Here is a 20,704-nt window from a genome sequence, read left to right as displayed (position 1 = left end):
CCAGCAGGTGGCGCCGGAGGCCCGCGGATATTAGCGGTGCTTCTGGGGCATGTGGCTCAGAGGAATGGGGCTGTCTTCCTCCCTGACCCTGGCCAGTCGATGAAAAAAACCAACCGAGCGGCAAAAAGGGCTGGGGATGCACAACGGGACAGAAGAAACACAGCTTTACAGGCAGAAAATCAGGAATGCTGAAGCTGCTAAACATGGAGTGTGGCCTCCTTTGTGGAATAAACCGTCTGTACGCTGATGTGTCCGGTCAGTGAGTTAGTAAAAAGCGAAAAGATTTGGTTTCTACTTTGTCTTTTTTTTTTAAAGCGTTTGCGTTGGTACACACATCTGCAATGATGCGGGCTGTGGACTGGAGAAGGACCGCTGCGATTGTTCTCTGCCTTTTCGGATACCTTGTCTCCAGAGCTGTCGCCAAAACATTACCGGAGGACACGGCCACAGAAGGTAAAAGTAAATTTAACGTCTGCATTGTACTAGAAACAGCTAGTTAGCAGGCTATTTTGGTGGCTAATGGTGCCGCTAGCCAGCTCGCCTCGGATGCTGATGTGACCTAAACTTAGCTAACGTTAGCGAGTTAGCTGGTGTCACAGAGAGGGAGAGCATGAAAACTTCACTGTCTCTGCAGTGTTTGTAATAAAACTTGTACTTATCTATACTCGGATAACACTTTAAACCAACCCCCTTTTCAAACTGTTTTAGTCAAATGTTAAATATGTTGTTAGTGAGTGAAAACACGTCCTCATGTTATCCGGAGTAACTGAGCAGGAGAGAGTCCAGCTGCTGTGATTTTCTTTTTCTTTCTTTCTTTCTTTCTTTTTCTTTCTTTTTTCGCTTTCTCTCTCTCTTTGTATTCATGAGGCAAGGCTGACCATCACGTACAGTACATGTATAGCTCTTATGATCTTTAGAGGTTGCACTATTTGAAATTTTGTCTTGATGGTGGAGGGTGCTGTTTGTCTGTGTGCTGATTAGTTCAAGCCTCTATGACTGCAGCCATCCACCTTGTTCAGGTTTCCCAAAACAAGTTGATAAGTACCAACAAAGTTAAACTCTATAGGTGGCATTTGTGCCAGGGCTGCAAAAAATTAGCATTCTGTTGATTGCTTATCTGGTTTATAAAATGAGTTTTGTTAAAATGCCTGTCATGATTTACCAGAACTGAAGAGGACAACTTCACATTTTTTGGGTTTTTGCATTGGAACAACAGATCAATTAGATCAGGTTGATCAGCTATTTAGAAAATGGGTCAGTGGTTTTAGAGGAGAACACAATTGCTATGATTAGTTGATAAATCAATCAGTTGATTGACAAAAACTTTATTGGCACCTATTTTGATAATCGGATAACTGTTGAACAAATTTTTTAAGAAAAAATGCCAGCTTCTTAAAAGTATGTGTGTCTTGATACAACTTTAGTCACAAAGAAAGTGAGAAGTCAAGGAAGTTCAATAAAAACCATCATGGTATGAGTGAAAATATTTATTTCTCCTCAGTGAGGTCTGTAAACCAGAGTCTTGCAGATTTGAGCAGAGCTGTGTCAGAGGGTATCCTGTCACCGCAGCAGCATACACATGCAAAGTTTGAAAGCCAGCATGAGTCACAATAGTCTGTTGGCATCTCATTCGGTCACTCACTTAAAAGTTGCTCTGTCACAGTAGCTACTGAAGTGAAGCCACATCTGCTTAATCCCCCACACACTCGTCCACGTTTGGTCCTCATGCTGCAACTGTGTTTACAATAGGAGCGTGAATGCATGCAGTAACTGTCACTGTAAATCGGCCAGAGCTGGAAAAATACAATCCTTGGCACTTATTTTGACTCTAAATTATTGAGTTAGTTCCAAATATTTTATGACTAGCTGAGGAGTTTTTGAAGTAGCTTCAAGGGTTGTCATCAGGCATGAAAATCAGATAAAATCACAACAAGAAGCTCCGTTTAAGAGGGGGAAAAAAGTGATAAATGCCTTGATAATTCACAAGATTGCGATGCTTTGAAGTCTGCCCCGGTCGCTGTTTGCTCTCTGTTTTCCCTTTTCTTTTTCTCTCTTTCTCTGGTGTTCACTTTGCCTCAGATTGACCTTCACTTGTCCCCAGGGGGGTGTGTGTTCAGGTCGATACTGAGGATTTCTCTTGGTCTGTCCAACAGACAGCATGGAGCAGTGGAGCCAGACAGACAATCTGCCTGCAGATATAGATCTCACTCACATTACTGCTGCCCATAATAGGCATGGCATTGCATCTCCAACAGACAGACATTTGCTGAAGCTGGGACAAGGGCTGCTAGGAAGTAGACCAATCAAATCATACTGTCACCAGCTCGCCAAGCTTAATTTTAATCATGAGATGCTGGTGTGAGCGTGTACAGCAGCCCACTTCGAGGAAGATACATCTGGTCATGAGAAAGCACTGCAGTAAAGGACGGGGTCAGCTAGCTCCTTAGCCAAACAGCAGAACCAGTAGTGGAGAATAGTGCAGTATTTAGACTGGAATATTTACTGAGGTAAGGTGAAGACAGTCCGTTTTCTTCTTAAGCCAGATGATGTCCCCTGCTGAGTTAAAGGGATTGACCAGTGCTATCTAATCTTACTTTTAATCCACATGAAGGAAAATAGCAGGCTGAACACCTATTGATAGCCTGTTTCTTTGTTTACAGTGGCCGAGCTTTAGTTCAACAGATATGAGTCTTTGTGTGTGTGTTCTGTTATTTTTCCTTATTTTGTCTCTGCACCTGTGTGTTTCATGCCGTGACACGTTCAAGAGTTGTTTTGCCATTTTGTGTGTCCCTTGTTCTGGTTGGTGATTCATACTCTTATCTATTTTTTCTTTTTTCTTTTTCTTTTTTTTTTTTTTTTTTTTTTAGTGAGATCAAAACACTGAAAATCAGAGGTTTGTTATTAATCTGAATGGTAAACAAATATCCCCAGTCACTGTGTTTTCTTTTGCTGTGGCTGAACAAGTTATTCAATCCAGCAACACAAACAACTGTTGGCGCTTAAGGTTGTGAAGGCATGCAGGGTGTAGTTCTCATAGTCTTGAACACTGACCTGGATTGCTTTGTTTTTGTGGTGCTCTAATGATGAATTGAGTGTTTGCTTAACAGCAGGTATGGATGATATTGTGAAATTGCAGGGTACAATATTCATAATGCTGTGATAAAATACAAACTCTACTTTGTTAGTAGTTTTATTACTTATTCACTATTAATAAAAACAATTCTCTAGTGTTTTGGCTTTTTAAGGCTGATCCAGTGTAGTTTTTATTTGTATCTGTCTTTATTTTACAGATTTGGTATTTTCCAGATAATTTCCTGGAAACTTTCCTCATAATCTCTTCAAAATTAGCTTGTGTTTAGCTGTAAATTACTAGGATATTTCCAAGAAAGGCCTACACTCTATGGTACTATCTGCCAAATTTGGCACTAAATGTAACTGCTGAGTCAATGACATTTTTTAGCATGGAGTGTGTTTTCATTTTTGTTCATCACCAGTTTCATCACTGTAGCAACTAACACTTCCTCCATTTCCCTTATAAACACCAAAATATGAATAATTAACAGCAAATCTTTTAGGAAATAATGAGGTAAGTTTTCAGGGAATTAGCTGTAAAATGTAGGAACTGTAAAATAATGTGTAACTTCTTCTTACACTGCTTTATATCTGGAATGGTGTCTTAGTTTTTAAAATTTGCATAATTAAGTTTAGTCAAGTGGAAATGACTGATATATGCAAGTTCCAGAAAATATTCAAACGGACTTAATGATAATGAAAATAATTGTTAGCTGCAACGCTACATGATAACAGTAGTATCATAAGTGATATGTCATGATGTGACATGATATCATTTAAGTCGTCTATCAAGTAAAAATACAAGCCTTTTCACAGCTTGTAAACTGTGTGTTTTTCCGTTTTAGTTTAGTGTCATTATGAGTTGAATGCTTTGGGTTTTGGGTTTTTTCACTGACACCACATTGACCTCTGGCAACTTGTGACGAAGCCCTGGTTCTAATGAGCAGAAAGCACCAGTGTGACTGCAGCTCGTGTGAAGAAGGCATCTGCCCCCCCTCCATCCTCCTCTGTTTGGAAGAACACCAGAGCCCTTCACACACCCAGTGGAGGCCAGCCATACCATGCATTTCCAGTTTATAACACCTCACTTTAATGGAGCAGAAATGCTTTGCCTCTGTGTAACTTCTGATTAATGCGCCAAAAACGCATTAATTCAAGCCGTAGTGGGCTGAAAACCACGCAAACGCTCATTCTGTTTTCTCCTCTTGGGTGTATCTAGTTGTACTTGCATACAAACACACTCAACCACCCTGCTGCTTTGGCTGCTGTTGCCTGAGATAATTGGTCTGAGATCGCAGCGCCGGTCGGGCAGAACTCTCTTTGATGCCTTTATCCTCCATATGGTACTCAATACACACACTGATAAGGGGTCAATACAGTCCGAAGCAGTTATGGAGATACTGGTCTAGCTGCAGAACTGAAGTCTTTCATCATTATTTAGGCCGACCATCTTCTTCTCTCCTGTATTTCAGAGCAGAGGGGAGACTCCTGGCTTGTTTAACAATGATGTCACCACAGTACTGATTTATTGGACGGGGACTGGGAGGGGACTGTTGCATTTGTGCGTGCGTGCATGTCAGTCTAGAGTCTCCCTGGGGAGTTCTGTTAAAGTGAGCACAGCTGGTACCCCTAACAACATATCAGTGGGAGTGGGACAGGAAGTGAGGTCATGATCTCTCCAGCAAACACACACACACACACCAAATCTTAATGCAGTGGGGAGTTTCTGTTGGGGGGAAATCCAGCCTCCTGTTTTTTTTCTCTGCTGTGACAGTACAAATGTAATAAAGAGGGAGAATGAAGTGAAGGGTCAGAGCACATCTTCACACCAGACCTCGCGGGGTAATGATGTGTTTGGTTTGAGACTGACACGTTGCCTTGCCAAACCTCACCGCCTACAAAACACTGTATAACTTCCAGCCATGCAAAGGTATCATTTGGCACACAGCTCTGTATTTAGGTGGAGCCTGCACTCAGGCTGAACTCTTACCAGAGATTGTCAGAGTGGTTCCTGGCTGACCGCAGGATCCCTGAGTGGGGGGAGGGGGATTAGTCTAGCCACGGGTATGTATGTGTTAGCGTGTGTGACACGGAGGGTGGGGTTACAAGAAAGAGTTACGACGAAATTCAGTTGCAGTGAGTATGGGGGAGGTGGGTATGTTTAGGTCATGGGAGAGAGAGGTGGAAACTCTTTCAGTCTTAATTGAAAGGTCACCATGGGTCAGCCACCAGTCAGTGATCAAACACGTTGTCATGTGCCCAAAAACAGAGAGACAGCGTGGGCTTTTGTAGTTGTTAGATAATACAGTGTTTGTACCAAGTTTGTTTTTATCATACCTTTGGGAAATGAAGCTGAAGGAGGCTTTTTGTTAGCTTGTAATATTATGAACCTCACAGTGTTTGTGCTGCCTGTTTGTATACAAAACTACTTTAAAGTGTCAGTCTCAAAGATTTAAATTGTGGTTGATTTGACAACACCTGTAGTAAATGGTGGCAACAGCTGGCCGCTGGCCCACGGTGTGGCGACCCTCTGGGATTTGTCCCGGTGTGCACAATGGCCAGTCCCTTCCAGTTAGGAGAGACCAAGTGTGAGTGAAAATGAGTGCATTTTTTTGTGTCCTACAGCAGGGGTGGAGTAGATAGTATGAATTGGAATTAATTGTCCCTTTAAGTGTCAATTTAAACCCCTTTACGCTGTGCAATTTTGGGCTGTCCCAAACAAAAGGTGAATATTGAGAAACGCAGTGAAAAGTTTGGACAGACGACGACTGATTTAGAGTTTCAACGATCAAACGCTCCCTGCCTGAAAACCCAGAGAGTGTCCAAAATTTAGGACAGTTTGACTCCTACTGCAACCCACGTTTACAAAGAAATTCAAACTGAAGGAATTATTTTTAAATTTCAAGGTAAAGGTCAACAGGAGCAAGCAGAAGGTCACATTTGCAGTCTCAGGCCTTCAGAAAATGTGACGCTTCTGTACCTGGAAATTCAACTAAAATATGCAGCATCTAAATATTGTCAGGTTCTTCGCCCTTATCTCACCTGTTTTAAAGACTGATTAATAATAATAACAACAGCTACTTGTCCAAAGTAACATTCCTGCAACAGCACTGAATGTAAGATTGTTGTACTTCTGAAGTCCATGTTGCCTTTGTTGGCCTTTCTTCAATCAACAGGCAGTCTGTGTTAGATTTTTATGTTCCTCATATCCATTAGAGAAGGTGTCCATATGTACAGTTGTTTTTCCCCTCAGGTCCAAGGCTTCTTTGAGAGAGGGAAACGGCCCATTGTTTTAGAGGGGAAGTGCCACTGGCAAGAGTCCAGGAAATGGTCAGATGGTCGTCTCTTTGAGATTGGCCGGGATGTGGAATGTCGTCTCTGTGGACTGGAGGCAAAGAGCCTGGCACTGAAACAAAACCCAGTCCAAGAGATGACTGTATTTTAGACATCTGTAATTGTAATGCCTCTTTGTTTTATGTCTGTATGTTACTTCCTGTCATGGTGGTTCAGAAATTACCTATAGTTTTCTTTTTCTTTTTTTTTTTGGTCTCTTCTCACCACCACGAACAGATGCTGTATACACGGCTCAGTAAACACTCTGTTTGTTCACAGAGGTGACTCTGAAGGTTCACCTGAGCGATGCCAGCACTCACCAGCCCCTCGGAGGAGCCACCATACAGCTCTTCACCAACCACACGTCTGTAACCACGGAAACCTCATCGGCTGATGGCAACACCTACCTGCGTTTCCCCTACCGTCTTGGGACACTGCTAGTTGTCACCGCAACCAAACAGGGATATGTGCCAAATTCTGTGCCCTGGACTCCCTCCAGATTACCTGGTAGGTGTGTGTGTGAAAGAGAGAGAGAGAGAGACAGATATTTTAGGACAAACACAGAGAGGCTGTTATGAAATACCCACATTTAGATTGGGAGCGTTGGCTTGCAGGTTATTGATTTCCATGTGTGCTGCCAGTTTTATGTTTGTGTGTGCATGTGTGTGTGTGTGTGAAACAAAAATTGCGTGACTTTGTGCCAGGTGTGTGAGCTAATGATAAGTGGAGTGCTCCATTACTAATTTATTACAATGGATGCCAAAACCCAGCAAGGGGGCTGCTTAAGCTTTCCTTTCACTAACACACACTCACACACAAAATACCTCCCAGGAGGCTGTAGTACAGTGTGTGTGATTGTGTGTCAGTGTGCGTGTGTATGAATGTGTGTGTTGTCGTGGAGGGGGGTGGGGGGGTGGTAGGACTGAAGGGGGGGTTATTATAAGCCTATGGAACGGCGGCCAATTGGATTATCACGCTTACCAGCTCTGAACAATGGAGGAGTGAAAGGAAGGAAGGAAGAGGAGAGAAGTGCAGTTTGCTGGGTCAGACTTTCGTCCCGCAAAGCAGACAGGATGAAAGCAGGACTATTAAAAATGTATAAAGATGGTTTAATGACTTGTTATGTCTGATAATGATCAGTAAAGTGGCCAGGTAGATTGCAGTTCGTTTCTTATCTGATTGTGAATTTATTCTGTCTGTTAATGCAGTGTGTACACCGTGTGGTTTTGTTTGTGTTCCAGTGTTTTCTTCCATCAGCCTGGACCTGCTGCCCGAGAGAGCTGCTACTCTGATGGTGTATGAAGACGTTGTGGAGATTGTCTCAGGCTTACAAGGTAAACGCATATTTAGCCACGCTCGGTGTTAATGCTTTTTAGCAACAGGCAGTTTGACATGTCACAGTCACAAAAGGACACGTATAAATAATAAAATTAAAGATGGCTAAATTCTATTTAGCTCTTCAGTTGCAGGGTTCTGGTGTTGAACACTGTGACACTGTCATGGCTGAATGGGACACTTGAAGGGAGCAGAGCCATTATTGATGTTATTAGTAACACCTGTGCGTCTTTCCTACGGAAGCAAGTCCAAATTTTCATCCAGATTTTATGTTTCTGTGCATCCAAAAGTTTCCAGCTGCAAGAAGACATTGATCACTGTGGTTTAAAGTTAACTAGGTCTTGTTGCAAAGAGGATTGCTCAGAACATGCTTTAGGACATACGAAGTGAGCAGAGTGATGGGACGAACACGTATAATGATGCATCTTCTGCAAGTCTGTCTTTGTAAGAGAAAATACAGAGTATTTGTGCTGCAAAATGTATTTTTAAAATAAAAACGTCACCCCTGTTTCGGTATTATTTACTTTTAGCCATGCTAGTGGTGTGGCTCTAAAGATGGCGCAGTCAATCAGTCTCACTTGCATTCAAATTCAAAACGTACAAAATTGTTGACGTTATCATCAGCCTCAGCTGTGTGTTGTGTTTGGTGTGTTGTGTTTGGGAATCTTAGCATGTCAACATGCTTTACTAAGATGGCAATACCTGCCTAACATCTGCGTGTTAGCTAGTTAAAGATTTTCAGCCATTCTTTAACAACCTAAAGAAACACTGATACATTTATGTATTTGTTTTTAATAGAAACTTAAGATAATTAGCTCTACCCATACGTTAAAGAGCCTATTGTCAAGTAAGATGTTTTAGATAATGAAAAATCCACCCTCCTCCATCCACACAGACACAAATAGAAATCATGAGTCTGTCTTTGTTGGTCAGACTCTTTGTTAAGGTGTCTTTAATTATATTAGATAGGCCTTTCTCACTCAGGCAAAATCAATTTAGTCTTTTTGTCTGCTGGGTCCTTTGTGTGTCTGTGACTGACAAGGGAGTAATTTAACGTGTCAGCTGTGTTGTCTGACTAAAAAGAAATGTCAGAGACACAACGCACATAAATATACAGACACCATTAACATGTTAAACCTCTTGAGTACACAGTGCCTACAGCACGTGCCTGAGCAGAGCATTATTTCTGCCCTCTGTCCGACACACTCTGTTTGTCATGATGTTGTGAACTTGGCCGCCGAGGGGAGTAATAAACCTTGGCGTGTGGCACAGGGAAGAAGAATAAAAGAGAGGGAAGAGGAGGAGGATGATACAGTAAATGCTGGGAAGTGGGGTTGTGGGTGGAGCAGTTGGAGAGAATAGGGGAGAAAGGGAGAAAGGGGGATGGGCAGAGTAGTGTCCAACAGAAGGAGGAACAGATGAGGTGAAAGAAAAGTGGAGGGAAAGGAGACAAGAAGAGTTGAGGAAGCAAGCGCACAAAGAACAGAAACAGGGTCGTTTCCTTTCACAAAAACAGAGCCACAGAAAGGAAATTACATTCACACCTGAATTTCAGGAACTTTTAGACAGAAACATGAAAGTTAAGAGGTCCACTCATACTGCAGAGCCCACATTCATGTCGAGTACAACCAGAAACACAAACACAGTGAACATTCATATACAGCTGGATCTGTCTCACTGCTCAGGAATGTGCAGTCGGCACAGTTGGACCACAATGACATCACCTTGCTGAGTCCAGCTACATGCAGTTTTTACAGTTTATTGCACTTTATCCATAATTTGTTAATGGCAGGCAGAGACTGGATGGATGCAGGGATGGGGAGGAATGAAAAGGAAACAATTAATTGCACAGCAAAATATCAGAAAGACGCATCACGCTGCCTGAGAGGAAAAGTTGAGCTGTATCGATCCAGAGGTACCTCCATTAAGCCTAATTTGATGGCTGAATTTATAAATAGGCATTAGGCAGAGACAAGGAGTAGAAAATTGCCTTGTAAAGCATCCCTGAAACAAACACCAGTGTGTTTATGTCAGGGAATTTTGGGGTTTTAAGTTCAGATTTATCAATTGAATTTAATAGTGAAACTGAACCAGAAAGCTAACTTTTATATATGAGAAACATTTATTGTGGAGTTATCTTTACAACTGTCATGTACATTTTGCATTTTTATATTTTTAAAAAGTGCACACATATACACAGATACAGAAAATATACAGCATTTTAATACTTTTTACATATATTTTATCTTCTGATTTATATCCTTTGTGTCTTATACTTCATTAGTAATTAGTTCATTTGTTGGGGACTAGTTTTTTAAGATACATTTGGTTTTCTAGTGAGTATTTACAACAGCAAGTTGGTGTATGTGGGATTGACTCAAGAGTTTTTGACAGTAAGATGTACTAGAGAGATCTGTCTTGGCTTTGTTATCAATAAAGCTGGGTTACTGTCATGGCATTGTGGTCTAAGATGCATACCGGCCAACTGCCACGTTCCCATTTTGATTTTAGCAAGTGAGCTGTGTTCATGGCATCTTTGTTCATTTCATCTTTTAAAAAAATCTTTAAAGAATGATGTGAAATTGTTTGAAACCTCAAAATTTACAGACTCTGGATATGGATCCAAGGTGTCCATGGTTTCTGACATCTGCATGTCTGTTACTCCACAAGGTCTCCGACGTCAGCCCAGTGTTCATTTCCAGCGCAGAGCTCTGAGTCTTCCTTCCAACACTTCCTATGCCAACCTGACTGCTCTACTCACCGTGGCCAGCTCCCCCTCGCACATTCAGCACTTTCCCCACCTGCAGGTCCTCAGCGGTAACAACACAGGTGAGGCTTGAACTGGTGAATGGTAGCAGCACAAAGGAGTTTTAAGATGCCATAGCAGAAATAGGCCCAAGGAGAGTTGAGGCACAGATGACAGGGGAGAAGGCTGCTGGGAGGGGGTGGGGAGTGAAGAGTAGAAGTGGTGGTACATCAGAGAGGCACTACCCTGGAGAGGCCTCTCTCTCTGACCTCCTGAAACACAATAACCCCTGTGTGTGCTCTCTGTTTTAACACAAGCCCCGTGTCCACACGCTTTCAGACATCCCCGTCTTGGGTGTGTGTATTTCTGTATGTGTGTCGTATGATTTTGTGTGTCCTTCTTTCTCCTTCAGCTTGAATACCCCTCAAAAGCCCCCCTCCTCCCCTCCCCTCCCCTCAGCACGTATCTTCTCCCTCTGGGCAACACAAGCATACTTGTGCTTTGTGACACTTACCAACCTCAGTCACTCAGTTTTTTCACTCTCCACCCTGCTTCCTTCTTTCCTGTCTTTCTCTTGTTTTCTTTCCTGTCTGTCTTTCCCCTGACAACTCTCCTTTATCTGTGCTGTTTTATGTTCCCCCCTCCCTCCTGCTGTCTGCCCCTTTCCCTGCTCCCCTTCCTGTGCACCTTACTCCCACTCCTTTTCCTTTTACACTCTTCTGCTTCTCTCACAGGCACTGAGAAGAAGTTTGAATTGACTCCTGTAGCAGCCATTTCTGTTCATCTACTGGCCAGCGACGGTGTGGAGCTGCAGGTGAATGAGCCAATCACAGTGACCGTACCGCTGCCGGCTGACAGCGGCCTGAAGGAAAATGATCACATCCCTGCTTGGAGATTTGATCCGCACCTTGGTATGTACTGACAGAAACATAAAAGCTTTTCTGACGTTCTAGGCATAAGTAGCATTCTCCTCTACATATCTGTGTTTGTATCTCCTCCAGTCTCTAAAGAATAATCTGGACCATAATGAAAGTGTGGCGCAGTCGTTTATTTACTTCTGTGTAAATGAGGCCCACTTCCCTGAGTAAATGATTTGTCAAATTGTAAGAATAGGAGCATTAACACAAACCACGTGCACATTAACACGGTGCAGTTAGGTCAAAATCTGCTCTGTGTGAGAGTGATGAATGATTTTATTCATGAGGTCATAAAAAAAAATGACCAGCGTACGGCATCACATTAATCTTCAAATCAAAATACAAGCACTGCTACAAATCACAAGGTTGGACTGTGGATGTATAATCTTCTCGAGCTCAGTTAAATCTTGAACAACAGCAAAAAGCTCTGTGGTGTTGGCTCCTACAGCCGAGGCCCTTCAAGCCTCTCTGGACCCGAAGATTCATTTCAGCAGTCTTAAATCTGTGTTGTCAGACATCCCACACCGTGACACACCCAGCTCCTCTTGGACAGGCCGAGCTGAAAGACCGTGATTAGATCATCCGTTGAGTCAGATGTGTCTGCATTACAAAACACCCCTCTCTGTGTACATTAGTCTCACATTTCCACATACGGTTTCTCCACATTACATTTGTGCTGTGTCGATGCAGCAGAAAGATCTGTTAGAACCCATTAAAATTCCTCTGGTGAAACAAAATGGACAGGGTTGTTTGATCTAGAGCATAAAAGAGAAGCCAATTAATCACCTTGTAGTTTAACAGAAAAATGTACAACAATTCTGGTAATCAATATATGATATAATTTTTTTTAAATATATTGTTGTCAACTAGAAAGGGAAGCTGCAAAAAGCAGAAAATATTTGTTGCTTAGTGGATTGAGGCCTACCCCTGCAGTCCACGTGTTCAGTCAGACTACATGAACATTAACACATATAACAGGCCACTATTACATTAGACATGTTTTATCCCTAATATGTGTGATGAGACGAGCACTTCCTTAAATCTTACCTTAAAATATTCCTGCTAAGAAGGGAAACTTTTATTGGGGCCAATCAGTCCTTGAAATCTGGACCATCTTTGGCTCTCGTGATGGTTTTAAGGATTTCAGCGCTCAGTTTAAAGTGCCCAAAGTATCAACATCCAGAGCTTATAAAAAGGGCTTTGATAAAAGCTGAAAGAACACACACACACTTTCAGCCTACACACAGCCTGTAGCGGCGAGTATTTCCACAACAGAAGCCATCGGACCCCTCTCCAGGCTACATCTCGTGTTCCTTAGCAACCCACCAAATAAGTAACACAACAGAAAAGCCAGACTCCTGGTTGAGTTTCTTCACTAAGCAGTTAAGTGTGTGAAATGCGTGTGTCTGTGGTTATAAATGTGGTAAACTGCGGATAAAAAAACACTTTCAAAGAAAGAACTTCGAAATCCGTCTGGTGTTCTTTGCAAGAATACTGATAAAAGCTCCCTCACAAAGAAGCCAGTTCTGTTTACAGAGTGCGCACATGGAGGACACGCACGCAAAAACCTGTTTGTCTTGTATAACTGACAACCTCTCATGTTTTGTTTTATGTCAAGTGAGCATGGGGCAAAATGATGTCACATGCAGGCAGATCTAGTGTGTGTGTGTTATTCATAAACAGATGCATTTCATCCTGAGGTGAGTTTGATGATGCAAATAAGGAAAGAGCCAACTACCATCTGAACAACGAAAACTGAACACAAAAAGACCCACTGTCAGCTGTGTTGACTTTGCATGAATGGGCAAGAAGCAGAAGTAATGTACAGACTGTGTTGACATTATAAATGTTTGCATGGTGTCTGAGAAGTTGCCAGTCTGTCAGTAGTGTATTGTATAGAAGCGTGGGAACAGAGTCATTAAATGTCACCATTAAACAGGTCAGTCGCCCAGAGAGAGGACTCCCCTGTGGAAACGACTCAGACAGAACCAGGGTGAATCCGGGCAGGGCTGGGCACAGGCCTTGGTGTGTGTCTGTGTGTGTGTGTGCATGAGTTGCTGAGTCACACAGCTTCTCTCATTTCTCTGCCTCTGTTTCTGTGCCTTTTCCCTTATCTCTCCTTCCATTCCTCCCATTTGTCCGCTCTTGTTTCCTTGTTTTTTCCTCCCTCTCCTCATCTCTCATTGATTTGTCGTTATTCTTTGAATGTCCTCTCCTTCTCGTTTTGTTTCCTCCCTCTTGAAGATCAATGGAGATTCCTGAGTACTCAGTGTTGTATAACGACAAATAAACACAGGAACAAAGTAGCTCTCACCATGCTAGCCCTGAGACCCCAAGAGGAGGGGAAGTGTAAAGGCACAACTGAATGTTTCCTCTTGGAGCAGATTTAATGTGAGCCAATCAATCAGTGCCTTTGGCTTTGTTGTGGTTTTTTGGTACTGGTATGGTTGGAGCTGCTATTGTGCTCCTCCCACTGTTATATTTGACTGAGCATGCTGCCTCCCTGTGGGTAGGTACTGCCAAAACAATCTCTCCTCTCTCACATTCAAGCGCTTGAATCAGTGGTTTACAAGCAATTAATCAGGGTATCTGCTGATCTTTAAAAGTCTTAGGAAGCAATGAACTCAGTTCCTGCAAAAGAAGCAAGACCTTTATAAAGCATTACAAGTCAGAAACATTTTCTCTTGCCTGCTTTGTAATTTTTTGTATCCAGTTGTGGGGACTGTTTCAATTAGTACCATCAGACCTGTAGCAAACACTACTGGTAGGAAGCTCATCGTCTCTTAAAGGGCACGGGTCAATTTTAAAAAACTTAATTAACTTAAATGAATTAATCATCCATTTTCATGCTGCTTATCTGGAGCCATGTTGCATTAATTAGATTCATTATATCAGTAGAAATTAATGTTAGCTGCTGCTCAGTGTCAAGTTCAAGATCTTAATATGCTGTATGTTGTAAACATGCTTCAGGATCCAATAGAATGGATGCAGAGTAACATGAAAAGCTTGTCTTCTTGTCCAGTAACACTAGGAAGTACTGAAAAATGTATATATATAGATATAATAATAATTTTTTCATCATAATTTCATACTGTGTTTTGTGTGATAGTGAAACTGGTAATGCATTCTATGTGCTATTAAAAAGGTATTTAAAAGTGTTCAGTTCAACTAACCCTCCAGAGACCGTGTTAATGGATACTGCCACATTTTCAAATTGTTTAGCCTTAAACATAAACAAGTTACACGTATCTAAATGCAGCTAAGTAGAGGGCTGCTTTGTCTTTACTGAGTTAATGAGAGTCAGGTGCAATGTTGCTGCAGGTCATGTCAGTTGACACTTTGACACTAATTCACACTGTGAAGGTAGTTTTAGTCCCGAATAAGTGATGAGAAATTTGATTTCAAGCTCTGTGTGTGTGTGCGTGTGTGTGTGCGTGTGCGTGTGTGTGTGTGTAGGCGCCTGGATAAAGAGCAGTTGGGGTCATGTGCAGAGGGAAGGCAACCAGCTCAGTTTGACCTACATCGCTCCTCAGCTGGGTTATTGGGTGGCCGCCATGTCCCCACTGCATTCAGGTGAGAAACTACTTTGACAGTGATTATATACAGTGTATTTACTGTTAAAAAATCATTTTGGTAAATTAGATACATACACTGTGTGTAGACAGTCTAGTAGAAAGCTGTAAAATAGTCATAACCTTAATAAACAGTAAAAAAAAGATTTTTGCTGCCAGTTCTTTTGACAGCTAACAGTTTTATATTTCATATAAACATCTGTGTCTCTGTAAGTTCATCTTTCACTGAATTTGCCGATTCTGTTTTCCCCACCTCTTGTCCCTCCACCAGGTCCAGTGGTTGCAAAGGATATCAGCATGTACCACACTGTGTTTCTATTGGCCATACTTGGAGGCATGGCTCTCATCCTGCTCTGCCTGCTTTGCCTCCTGTTGTACTACTGCAGGTTTGTGACTATCAGACCTTACCAGATTTGTCTCCAAATAGAGGAAATGGGCTATCTTGACAATGTCATGACTGTACAGTAATATGAGTCAGTTCTTATGGCTGTTTATGTGGAACATATGATTCTTATATAACATATCACTAAAACAAAGACAAATGCATTGGGTTTGTTTTGATTAAAGGATTCTCAGCAAAGTAAATAGCTTTTTCTTCTTGCTAAGTAACCCCCTTCATCAGTATCATATCTGAAAATATTCTGTCCTAAACATACAGAAGATCATCTTGCCCCATCTGCCTCACTGTTGTCTGCCTACACTGAGACACTGTTGTCTACTATCACTGCAAATATAAGCTCAAGGAAGGTCGTCGTCCAGTCCCCAGTGGTTGGTTTGTTTATGGAAGAAGCTTCAGCGTGAAACTGATTGTTCTGCTTGATCCATAATTTCTTCTGTGTTTCTGTGTTGTGCAGGCGTCGTTGTCTGAAGCCTCGAGGGTCTCACCGCAAGCTCACACTGTCCTCTGGTCTGGACAGCAGCAAGAGGGACCAAGCCACCTCCATGTCCCACTTGAACCTCATCAGCAACGAGGTCTGTCTGACATTCAGGGAACAGTTTAGTCACCAGTGTATAATGCAAATATCGAACAGAGGAAGTACTTGCCTTCAGACCCTGGTGGCTTGGTTCAAGCACCTTATGTTGGCTGAGTTATGAGAAAATACCACCCAGTTCCAGGGAGGTTCTGTACTGAAAGTGACACTGGTTTTTCAAAACCCTGTGGTTGGTAGAAAAAGCACAGATGAATTTCTGTGTGAGAAGTCAGTACTGTTACATTACAACACTTTCCTTGGTCCATGTCTGTTATATCTCACTTTATGTGAGAATATTTAAAATGTTTCTTACACTTATTTATTTATTTTAAGGTGCAGCTTGAACTTGTTTCCACGGCAACTGAGCCTGACATGACCACACCGATGCTGAAGCCTTCATCATATGAGCACCACGACAATCAGCGTCAGCACAGCCTAATCCATCACAGCAAACACAGCCGATCCTCTCTCGGCAACAACAGCCACCACGGCTCATCTCTTGGCAATCTGACGCCTCGCAGCAGAGACTACCGACAGTCTGCGGAGACGTTCCAATTAAAGGCTGCACTTTCGTCTGGAACAGACCGGGGCTACCGTCAATCATACACCTCCATCTGCTCATCCAGCAACCAGATTTCAGATGCACTATCATCAGCCAATCATGGTCAGGCGTCAGCTAACCAGCTGAGCAGTGTCGGGATCGCTGATTGCATGTCCCCTTCCTCTCCCCCTCACACCCCAAGTAGAGGGGATGGAGGTGAGTGCAGGGCTCCTGACTACCTTCTGTCCCGGTCTGTGGACCACCTGGAGCGCCCTAGTCCCCCGTCACTCTCCCGGGCGGGCCAGCTGCTCTGCTGTGGCTCTGTGGACCTGCTGAGCGGGGGAGAAGGTTACCCGAGGGTGCGCCCCACACTTGTGATCCCAGCCCACTACATGCGCCTGCCTGGGGAACACCCTCTGTCTGGTCAGGCCCTCCTGCTACAGACTGACCAACAAAGTGACCTGGAGACCATCCAGGCTGAGCTCAATGCATCACATTCCCAGCAGCCCCTGGGGCAAACTCCTACAAACTGCTCCCCAGGTTCCACCAAGCAGGGTGACGGAGAGGGTCGCGGCCTGCCAGAGTCTCTGTCGATTCCAGCAGCTCTTGGGGAAACAGCTCTAGTGGAAATAAACAGTGAGGACACCTTGTTGGCTGAAAAGACTTTAATGGAGCTCAGAGGGGGGAAGCCTCTCCCTCACCCACGAGCCTGGTTTGTCTCACTGGATGGACGCTCCAACGCTCACATTCGCCACTCATACATCGACCTGCAGAGGGCGGGGTGCCAAAGCAACACGCCAGGTGCAGAGGGTAAGCAGGGTAATGTTAGCGGAGGAAGGCATGGCAACGGCAACGATGCCAGTCTGGACTCTGGTGTGGACCTGAACGAGCCAAGAGTGGGGCGGAGGGGGAGAGACACAGAGCGAGAGGAAAGAGAGACTGAGAAGGACAGGTCGAAAGGCACAACACCAGCCATGGCCTACACCCAGCTGGTGTATGTGGATGATTTGGATCAGGGAGGCAGCGAGGAGGAGACACTCAAGTGCAGTCCTCAGGATAGCAAAACCGGACCTATCCTGTCCAACAAAGCAGAGAGTCAAAGAGGGGATCAGGGGCAGGGGGATGTGGAGGGTAAAAGAGTAGAGGGGGTACGAATACAAGAGGAACCCCCCTCACTGTCCTCTCCATCCCCTGCTTCTCCTCCCTCCCTGCCGACACCAGAGGGAGTGACTTTCAGGACTGAACATGCGCTGCTGTCAGTCTCTCCAGATGATGATGCAGCACAGGAGGATGGAGAGGAGGAGAAGAAGAGTCCCTGGCAGAGGAGAGAGGAGCGACCCCTGCTGGCCTTCAATCTGAAATGATCCACAGATGGCTCCTTAAAGGCTAAATTCACATTTTTAAGTTCTTAATAGAACACTCACATGCCCAAAGGTGCATTGTTTTTTGGTCATTGTAATTGTTCCTCCTGTCCATACTGGCCCTGAAGAAATGCCCTTTCAAATCATTTTCAATATAAGTGATGGGGGACAAACCACGGTCCTCGTTCTACGCAGAAACTGATGTTAAATTTAAATATTTTATTATTCCCAATAGGATATTGCTGAGTTTAAAGTCACATATAAATCAAAAACAAAATTGATATAAGAGGCAAATAATGAAAACAAATAACTTAAACCATAGTTTATATATAAATATATAGTTCCTTTCAATGATACTGCATCACCCCCTTAATGATACCTAATAGAATATTTTTTTTTGCACAGAAGGAGGACTGTGGACTTTGCTAAAATCACTTTAGGAATGAATCTCTTTGCAGCCAGTATGTACAGGAGAACCTGTTTAATTGCACACATGGACATGTCAGTTTCGTTTTGAGACAGACTTAAAAAAAAAATGTGAACCTGTCCTTTAAGCACGTCTCCCTCTCTGCCCAGACCAGTAACGTGAAAGATATGTCCATTTTAAGCCCTTTGTTCTTAATATAGCACTGAGAAGATATTTCAGCACTGGGATCCCTTCTAGGCCTGAATGTGAGGGGATGACTCAAATCCTTCGTGAACTTCCAGCCCCCCTTCACGAAATGACCACTATCCACTTTGTCACCCTCACAACATACTACATGAACAGACCACTCATTAGGCATGATGTACACATCGCCTGAGGGAGACCGATAGACTTTGGTGGCAAGAAATGAGAATATTTTATGCACAACAAATATATGCCTTTTTTTTAATAAATAGCATTGTAAGTGTAAATGAACTGTCGTAGAAACAGATGATGGTTGGTTCTCACAAATGAAAGACTACAGGAACCTTTTTTTCTTGAGCCATATTGGCCTCAGTCCACTGGCAAAAGCCGGGAACACACTACACTCATTGAAAGCGAGATTATAACTCCAATTTAGGCATTCTGACTGATTTTTAAGTTTTTGGAGCAGCTTTTCACTGGTGGTTTAAAAGTCTTCTCATGTGTTCCTGGATTTAGTGAGAGCACTATAGCAGGTGTTGGATCCACCTGCACAACGATCCCCCCTGATATATTCATGTAAATCCTGTACTTTGGATGGTTTTCAGTGTGTTGCTAGAATTGAATCCAGTTTATCAGATAGCTGTATGGGTGTTTACATGAATTCCACAGGGGATTAAGTTTTTGGACTGAAGAAATGAAACCACTATCCGCTCTACAGCGTAATCAGATAATGTGACACGCCACTATGCTGGTGGGTAAGGATATAATACCACTACGAAACTGTAGTTCTACCCAAAATAATTGTGAGGTGTAATAATATGAAGGGTTTTGTAATTGTTGAACCACTGACTGGCATATTTTTGCTCTGAAGGCTATGCATCACTTTTATACGTCTGCTTGAGATGCCTTTTTTTGTAATTTTAATCACTTTGATTTAAATTGCCAACATGAAGTATTTTATCCAAAAATAGGCTATTTTTGTTTTATCTTCAAATATGTTAAGGGCTTTTCTTCTTCACCCGCCTTATTGTTAGAGCTACAGAAACAAACACACATGCATACTACATACCTTTTTACCTGAAACCAAACTGTTTTTGCTTGCTGTTTCACCTTAGTCTTTACCATTTCCTGATGTTCCAAGTGCCTTTGAACAACCTGACTCTACAACAAATTTGTGGAACTCATTTCCTTATTTATTTCTCACCTTCTTTTGCCTTCAGCTTTTCTCCTCTACCTCAGCCCTCCTGCTCTCTCCCACTTGTGAAAGAAAGCACGCAGTAAACTTTCCTCAGCACTACAAGCTAAGCTGCAGGCTTCTCCGAAAATGTCCTACCAGCTGCTGCAATCGTAAAATCCTCTACAGCAATCAACAAGGCATCAGTCTCTCTTAGAGTAAGCAGTTAAGGATTTGCAAAAGTTTTCAGTGTAGCACACAATACATAAAGCTAAGTGCGAGTGTATGTGAAGCTAAACTGCAGGCCATTTCAGTGCATTTTCTTTATTTTTGTGTTTTTTGGATGGTGAATGTTTGTCTCTAATAGTTTATGTGCACCTGGGTGGTGGCGGTGTCCATCTGTGATGCTGCTGGCTGTGAGTTTGCATTGTCAGACTGTGTACACGTAGAGAGTGCTGAGAAATAATCAACATACACATCCACTCAAGGATCATATAGTCATAGCAATCATATTACAGAGTGTGTATAGTTCTTTCCTTTTTTTTCCCCTCTACCTGATCAAAATGTTGTGAGAGTTGGTGTTGTGAATGGCCTCTTCTCTCTTAGTATCCCACATCAACCTTCACTTTGAGGGTGGAGTTGGAGTGCAACATCCTGAGTGTGTACATTGGTTGCTTGCATTATATTTGAAGCCTATTATTCTGAATAAACAGCCAAACTGGAAGGATTTGTGTGTCTGATTGTAAGAAGTAATGTGCAGCTTCAGAGTGTTTACTTCCCCAGTTTTTCATGTCACATCATTGATAAGTTCACATTCAACCACAGACCCCTTTTTATTATGATTATGTCTTCTTTAGGAACCCCACCTAAGAGAAGATTGTCTGGGCTGAATGCTGGCAGTATCTAACATCTCAGTATTTTTGACTGAACGCCTTAATGTAATGACAGTGCTTTTAAAAAATATTAGAAATAGGTAAAAGTGTTAGAAATGGAAAAGTACTATTTAAACTGTGTTAAATGCCAAAAGCTAAAAGTTATGTGTAAATCTGATGCTCTCTTGAAGTAGTTTATA

The 20,704-nt window shown here is 42.7% G+C and overlaps 1 protein-coding gene across 1 annotated transcript; it reads left to right on the top strand.

Moving 5' to 3' along the window:
- Positions 1-121: 121 nt before the first annotated feature.
- fam171a1 (family with sequence similarity 171 member A1) lies at positions 122-20,356 on the top strand. The gene is made up of 9 exons (XM_041044826.1): positions 122-453; positions 6,685-6,912; positions 7,647-7,739; positions 10,411-10,569; positions 11,221-11,397; positions 14,860-14,976; positions 15,247-15,361; positions 15,830-15,947; positions 16,280-20,356. Exons 1-9 carry the CDS (start codon positions 342-344, stop codon positions 17,849-17,851), a joined length of 2,691 nt encoding a protein of 896 aa, XP_040900760.1. The 5' UTR covers positions 122-341; the 3' UTR covers positions 17,852-20,356.
- Positions 20,357-20,704: the final 348 nt, after the last annotated feature.

Source organism: Toxotes jaculatrix, chromosome 8 (genome assembly GCF_017976425.1).
Source record: "Toxotes jaculatrix isolate fToxJac2 chromosome 8, fToxJac2.pri, whole genome shotgun sequence".
NCBI classification, from domain to species: domain Eukaryota; kingdom Metazoa; phylum Chordata; class Actinopteri; family Toxotidae; genus Toxotes; species Toxotes jaculatrix.
Note: the sequence above shows the minus strand (reverse complement) of the source record. Positions and strands in the feature narration are given on the sequence as shown.

Excerpts from the sequence above, each read along its gene's own strand:
- fam171a1 (XM_041044826.1), top strand. The coding sequence starts at position 342 with ATGATGCGGGCTGTGGACTGGAGAAGGACCGCTGCGATTGTTCTCTGC. Across the intron at positions 454-6,684 it reads GGAGGACACGGCCACAGAAG|AGGTGACTCTGAAGGTTCAC; the intron begins GTAAAAGTAAAT and ends GTTTGTTCACAG. Across the intron at positions 15,362-15,829 it reads CTCCTGTTGTACTACTGCAG|GCGTCGTTGTCTGAAGCCTC; the intron begins GTTTGTGACTAT and ends TGTGTTGTGCAG.